The sequence below is a fragment of the Centruroides sculpturatus genome, unplaced genomic scaffold (assembly GCF_000671375.1).
Source record: "Centruroides sculpturatus isolate CEXI.00-Female unplaced genomic scaffold, Cexi_2.0 scaffold1076, whole genome shotgun sequence".
Taxonomy (NCBI): domain Eukaryota; kingdom Metazoa; phylum Arthropoda; class Arachnida; order Scorpiones; family Buthidae; genus Centruroides; species Centruroides sculpturatus.
The window spans coordinates 112,458-120,517 of NW_019386729.1; the positions used below are offsets into that span (position 1 = coordinate 112,458).

The 8,060-nt window shown below is 28.6% G+C and overlaps 1 protein-coding gene across 1 annotated transcript in view; it reads left to right on the forward strand.

Moving 5' to 3' along the window:
- The first annotated feature begins 357 nt into the window (after window positions 1-357).
- The window catches only part of LOC111615675, an 18,805-nt gene continuing 11,102 nt past the window's right edge, over window positions 358-8,060 (forward strand). Inside the window, exons 1-2 of the mRNA XM_023357106.1 lie at window positions 358-610; window positions 7,462-7,584. Coding sequence (XP_023212874.1) covers window positions 439-610; window positions 7,462-7,584 — 295 coding nt within the window. The 5' untranslated portion in view covers window positions 358-438. The remainder of the gene's footprint in view (window positions 611-7,461; window positions 7,585-8,060) is intronic.

Here is an 8,060-nt window from a genome sequence, read left to right on the forward strand (position 1 = left end):
GTATACACAAGAGAAAGATATTATATGTATTTTTTTTAATTGAAATGGTATAGATTTTTATATCGATTACTCACTGTAAAAGTCGACTTTAAATTAAAGTGATGAAAACATACTATAGACCTATACATTGTTTCAATTAACATGACAGATTTTTATTACTTTTTATAAAATACATTTTACTCTTATAAATTCCTTTGTAACTAATTTAAATAATTATATAGCCTATATATGTGTGTGTGTGTATGTGCGTGTGTGCGTGTGTGAGCTTACTTTTAAAATGGTAATTTTATTAATTGATAGTGTCCTAGTATCCAGATAAAACACTGATAAACACTTTATGTAAAAAGATAAGAGTTTTGCAAAATTTTCCGATATGGCTGCAAGTGTGACATGTTTATTACCTTGATATATTGCATTTAATACGTTCATTATTATAATATGGGATTAACATTAATTCTTATATATTTTTGTTGCATTTTTAAAGCATATGGATTTCAAAATAAACTCATTTCTAATACAGACATTTCTCCTAATTCTAAAACTAATGCTAAACCTAACAAAATAGTGTCTAACCTGCCACGAGTTTTTGCTGACTGGACCTATATGAAAGGTATGTAAAAATTGACTCTTAAAACCTATATTTAGAAGTGTATATACGTATATTAATAATACATTAAAGAGAAAGTATTTAATTAAAAATAATAAAATATAATTTTCAATATATCAATTATAAATTTAAAATTTAATACTAAACAAATATTTATTTAAAATCGTTTTATAGTAATGATTATCGCGTAACTATAAATTAATCTTTAGATATATTAAATTAATATTTTTAAATATAAGTTTATTTTTTAATAAATAATTATAAAATAAAATTTAGTTAAATTAATATAAATTATAAATTAAAATAACATTGTAATTATCTACAATATATTATAAATTCGTTAGTACTGTATTTCTAAAAATGTCTATATAATATGCATGTATCTATTACATCAAGATACCATATATATAGTCTATTATAAGTTTGCTCTTTTAATTATTGGTTTATATATTAAATAACATTTAAAATGTATAGAGAATATTTATTTTTTTGCAATTCACTTTTCTATTTCTAAGTATGGCATGGCGATAGGTTAAAAAATGACCCCACCCCAAAGATTTTTATATTTTTGGACTCAGAACATCTCAATACGTCGAGAAAAAAATTCGGGTTTGTGTGTGCGTGTGAGTGGCATACGATTTTGTTTATCCTCTTTGAATTTTAATAACTCCTTGCTTTTTGTCGAAAATTTCTGAAATTTTGATCAGAGATTTGTTTATTAGGGGGATTAATACAATTAAATTTTGGTGATTAAAGGTCGCGGAGACGGGGAAGTAAAGGAGGTCGTGAGTATCTCTAGTAGGGTAAGACTTAATGACGATTTTACTCGTTATTAGAATTTACAATTTTTATAAAATCTATCCCTACCTTGAAAAGTAACTTTTTTTACCATTTTATAATAGTTAAAAATATAGATTTTTTAATAAAATATGATAACAGATGGCGCCACCAAAAGTAGCTGGAAAATTAACTAACTGGTTGTTGGAATTTTTTTTATAATCATTCTTTATATTTAAAATATATTTATGTTAACTTTGCATGGTGGAAATTCTCATTAATCACTTTAATTTCGGCTAATTTTGTGTCAAATATTCAAATAATTAATAATTTTCATCATATTTGAATCTACATCTATTATTAAGGCATTTCGGATTAATTGTTCAATATTTTATATTTATTATTATTATCGATGTCTTTAGTAATTATACGTAACGAAATACATAATTATTATTTTTAAGAATAATTATGAAACTAAATGAAATAAATTAAATAATTATCGTTAAGAAACTAACTCAATAAATAAATACTGTATATGTCAGTTATTGCCCTGCTGACCATTCGTACCGTTTTTTTCCTTACCTTCTTTTTTAAATATAATTTTACTTTGCTTTCACCGTCCTGTTGTTTTAATAAAATATTCGCTTTTTACCTATTTTAAAAAATAAAAAATCTTAGCTGTTTAGTTTGTATATTTAACACATTTATATGTTGTTTCTGCGCTCGTGATCAGTTAGAAAATGTTTATTCTGTGTTGATAAGGAACCTCAACTCTGATTGATACCGCTAAGGAAGAAATGATGTGAAATGTTTACAGAATAGCTTTTAAGAAGTTCAGGAACATATTACACGAAGAAAAAAAGATTAAATTTGACAATTAAATTAATAGACTCTAATGAAGACAATAATAACGAAACACTTGGAGAAAGTGAAAGATGAAAAAACAAGTTTAGCTGATAGATGGGTCAAAATATTTTATGAAATTCATGAAAAGAATCTTGAATTTCAGGATTTTGATAATTTGATACAATTATTCATTTGTTCATTAGGAATTACAACTTCTGTAGAAAGAACATTTTCATTCGTAAATTCCTTTGGTGAAAGGTCAAAATTAAATATTAAAGCCACGAAAGCAATGCCAATTATAAGCACATCTGCGACTTGCAATGCGGTAAGATTTTGATAAAATTCCCAATGTCCAGAACTTAAACAAAATAATTTTCTGAAAAATATGCTTGCTTTAACTCTAACAAACCTTCTTCCTCAACCTAACTATTAAATTTCATATCATAATTTTTCGTTATTAGATTTTCGAAAATAAAGCTTTCAGAGAAATGTACAGTACAGTACGTATTCTTTTTTTACGTCACCAAATCAATATTAGTAAGAATGTACTAACAAATTGTTGATAATGTTCATCTAGGACTATATTTCTTGACGAAATTTTAACAAGAGAGGGCTTGTGTTTATCAGCTGCTGTTTCTTTGTCCAGTTAGGGTATCTAAAAATTATAGTCAACGTAATTATTGCGAAGTTATTATCTTAAATCAGAATGTTTTAATGGTATCTTAACGGTATATTTTGGGACATAGTTTCTATGATTTCGTCTATTATCATTATATTGCATAATTCCTTGTTTAATCTAGCTTTCGGCGAAACTTCTTTCATGTCCGTTCACAACTAAGGTCATAGTCCAAATTTAATCAATGAGTGTTCACGTATTAAAAGTAGAACAAATTCTTGGTTATCTTTTTCTAATTCTTGTAAATATATTGATAGACGTTACTAATATGCAATAAATAATTAATATCAAAAAAATATTCACTAATAAAGGCTATTTCACAACAAAATTTTACGTGTATGGCACGTAACGTGCTTTACACGTTCAGCAAATAGCTTTTATAAATTAAACGAATATATTTACATCGCGTAGAGAGCTATATCCTCTATATAACGCATGCCAACTTTCGTATGTTTTCGCTGACGAAACATCGCACAATAATTGACTGACTTTGTATTTGTAAAAGATATCTTAACCTTTATATTTTACGACTTTTTTGAATAGCTCGCGTGCTACGCGGAAAAATTGAAACGAAGGAGTGTATGAGCCACTCAAAAAGCAAAATTATTCAAATACAGGCGTTATACTAGTCTTACAAGAATTTACGTCATCAAATTATTATAGCTATACAAATTAGAAATGGTTTAGCACAGTAGTTCTGAATCGTTTTTGATTCGTGGTCTCCCTTTGCGGCTTGATTAACTCTGTGAATCCCTCATTCGGTAAGTTACATTTTTACTAAACGGCATGGATTGAATTGCGAACTCGAAAATAATAGCTAGAACTAGAAGACAATAGTACTGAAACAGTTTATTTTCAAATAAATATCGTTTTCTTTCTTGAGGAAAATTCATGAATTTAAAATTAAAAAAAAAATCACAGTTTTACAGAACTTAAAAACCAAAATCTAAAACACTAATAATTATAATCTAAAGAAAAAATCTCACAAATTTCCTGTTTGTAAAAATTGTATTATGTGTTATTAAAATAAATTTAATTTTCAAATAGGTAAATGTTAAAAAGTATTTTCATAAAATAGGTAAAGAAATTTCAAAATACAAAAGTATTAATTTGAATTAAGACTTTTAGCGTGATGAGAGGAAACACGTGTTTCGTGCTTCTGATATCAGATGGGTGATTCCATTAAAACCCGAAACAACCAAATAGGAACTTGAAAAATCCATAAAAATATTTTTACCTTGTCCTAAAGCTAAATAAATTTATTTTCTCTCTCGGTATGATACTTTTCAGGCAATCACTTAATCTATTCTCTCATCAGGCTTCCTACTTTTGTTTGTGTACTGTATATTGGACTTATGACCAAGCTGTCAGAAAGAAGTACTCTCATAAGTTAAAAATATGAATTTTGGAAAATATGTATATATATATATGTATATATATATATATCAGTCATCTTGAACTGATGTATATAATCCTGTCTCGAGAAATTAAGCCAATGGATTTGGCTTAATTTCTGGAACAATCCTATTAATTACATTTGCAGTTTTCTCTTCCTCTTTTACTTTGTAGCAGTTAGATTCTGATCCTGGTTTTATTTTATTCATTGTTTTTCTATTGACTGTTTTAAGACCAAATTATGTTATAGAAGCAATAAAAAAATAATCATAAATAATTTGCAACCAGTAGAAAGGCAGATAAAAAATTAATTACAGTAATCAAATTACTCGAAATCAATTCAAAGAAAAATTTCGGGGTGTAGAAAAATATTGCGCCAAGTAATAATTATGGAACCTGAAATGAGAGCCAAATTTTTTGAGAAGTTTCTTTCGGTCAAGATAAGCTTTGCGCTTTCAAGCAATACCATAAACTGTTTATTATTCTCAGCACTTCGCGTTTTTGCATTAGTAGCATGGTGACACGGTAAAGCTTTCAAGAACAAATTTAAGAACATTCATTGTTTAAAAATTTAATGGTTATTAAGCTTCTGTATCAGCTTTCAGTCTGAGAACTTTTCACATCTTTTGGAAAGTGTTTTCAACTGAACATCGAGAGATATTTTTTGGGTATTCTACTTTATTACATATGCATTTCGAACAGTTTAGCTCCTCTTTAGTTTAAAGTAGATGCTTCCAGATTACAAGTTCTTTTAGAAATTCACTAAAGACTGTACATTAAATGTACATTTTTTCTTTTTTTTGCTCTATTCTGAAATCTCTCTCTATCCTACAGTTTTAGTGAAATTTATACTTTTGTCCTGTTTTTTAAGAAAAATCAAACAGCTTAGCTCTCTATAGTTTCTATATTAAACACGGTATTCTGAACTTTGGATTTGTTAGAAAATGTTTATTCTGTGTTGATAGAGGTCATAAATGTGTGGATGAGCTCAAGAAGGGCCAGTGTCAAAATTGACACTTCTTAAGTTTTTGAGTAATTCACATTAGAAATTTTGAACANTCGTCTTAAGTCCGACCCTACTGGAGATATACACGACCCCCATTATCTCACCACCCGATCGACCTTTAACCATCAAAATTAAAAAAAAAAAAAAAGCACAGGAGTTATTAAGCTACAAACAGGGTAAACAAAATCGTGCCCCCATACACACACTAACATTCATACACGCAGAAATTATCCTGGATGTGTTTTGCATTTCTCGACATTTCAAGGAATTCTGAGTCCAAAAATGTAAAATTCTGGTGGTCAGTTTTTCTGGATCGCCATACTTTCTCTCTGTATTACAGCCGGGAAAATAAAAATATATTAGATCTTCGATTGTTTTATTTTTCTAAGTGAAAATTTTTAATTTTAAAAGCTCATTTTGATCCCCTTTAACAGTTTATTTTTATTTTATTTTATACAAGACTAGAATTTCTCATTTTTCCCTTAAAATGATCTAGAGAACCTATCATCTTTTCTTAGTAAAGTACAAGTCATGTCTTTACATGTATATCCTGAGCTACTATGGTGTTTATACGAGTTATTAATATAGCCTACTGTACTGTACAGTACATTCGTTGTTTTTCTCACACATTGAAAGCCTGCCAGAGAAACGAGCGATAAGACTGCAGCCGCGAAGGATCTGGAATCGAATCCCGGTCGACATTATTGCGAAAATTTTATACTTAGAATCCATCGGTGAGTTGTTCTCTATCTACATCCACACTGTGCCAGTGGCTAAGCGGATTTGATTCTTAAACATTGGTAGTTGAATTCGGATTGGCGGTTGGGTCGGATCATGAAGTTTTCCGGGTTTTCTTCGCGTCGATAACGCCCGAATAGGAGCTGGTTTCCTTTAAAAGACTGTCCGAAAGACACATTTCCTCGATTGCAGATCGTTTTACGTGCCAATATCTAAAACCAATCAACTAACATACTTACACATTGAAAAAAATCCTTTGCTTTTTGAGTGGCTCATACACTCCTTCGTTTCAATTTTTTCGCGTAGCACGCGAGCTATTCAAAAAAAGTCGTAAAATATAAAGGTTAAGATATCTTTTTACAAATACAAAGTCAGTCAATTATTGTGCGATGTTTCGTTAGCGAAAACATACAAAAGTTGGCATGTGTTATATAGAGGATACAGCTCTCTACGCGATGTAAATATATTCGTTTAATTTATAAAAGCTATTTGCTGAACGCGTAAAGTACGTTACGTGCCATACACGTAAAACGTTGTTGTGAAATAGCCTTTTAATAAAGGCTATTTCACAACAAAATTTTACGTGTATGGCACGTAACAATTAGTGAATATTTTTTTGATATCTATATTTATCGAAGTGTCCTTTTTCTAAGAAATTTCTTTAGATACTAATTAAAAAGTATTTTTCATACTTCACATTTTATGAATAGTAAAATTCGAGGTCGACATTTTACCGACTCCATATCACTGGTTACCACAATGCTACTGAAAAATTGTGTTTACGGACCAGTTTTTTGTTTTTTCTTTTCATTCCAATCTTTCGCAGATCTTTTTGTCAGCAAGAGATTGGAATGAGCGATTGTCATGGAGCACTTTTGTGAAGTTAAATAATTATAAAAAGAATTATTACTCCAATTTCTTTATATGATTATATGAAACAACGAAAATAAAATGTCTGGCTAAAGATAATAATTCTATTATGATATCGATTACCGATACCAGATTATCATGATAAATCTTAGACGGATGCAACAAAACGTAAACTGTTCTAATATAAATAAATATAACTCAATTTCGATTAAGACTTTTTTCCTAACGCCTTTCTTTTTGTCGAAGAGATGTCACATGACACGTTTTTTTATGCCTCCGCTGTCCAAAGTGCTGTTCCGTGACGAAAACAAGCTTAAGCAATAGAATCTCAAACAATGCATACTTGATAAGTAGTTTTATAATTTTTTATTTATTTATGGCACTTTTATATGAGTCGCCCCGAAAATGTTTTGGAAATGTTTATCGAATAAAATAGCTTTTTAAACAAACTTTAAAAAACGCTTAATGATCAGATTCTATAGTTTTACTTTAGTTCCTACAAAATCTTATTGAAAGTTTTAATATTTTATATTATTATTATTGCAGAAAATTTCTGTTTGGAAGATTATGATTGTAACTGGTTACAGAATAGTTATTGTGAATATTCTAAAAGAAAATGTGTTTGTGACCATCGGTATACACTCATCGAAAATAAGTGTTACGAGAAAGGTAAATGTTGACTCTAATATCTTTTACAAATTTACATATTTTTGAACACCATTTTCAATTAAGCAATTAACTAATTAATTAGCAAATGTCTCATAAATTCATATTTTACAAAAAAATATTCTTCATAATTTGAAGTTTAGACTATTTACAAAAAGTCAAAATTAACTTTTCATTCTTTCATTCTCTCATTCTCTCATTCTTTCAAGACTCTAGCCTCTTCACACTATCATTTTTATCCACCTTTTTTGAACTGCTTCTGGCCCCCTAGTGATAGTTACGAGTATCTACATTATTTGCATATAGTTACATTTTTTGTGATAACTCAGGATGTATTTTCTTCATAATTTGAAGTTTAGTTTGAAGTTCTGTAAATAGTCTAAACTTTAAATTGTGAAGAAAATACATCCTGACTTATCACAAAAATATTGTTTAAAAAATATTGTAATAAAATATTGTTTAAAATTAACATTTTTCTC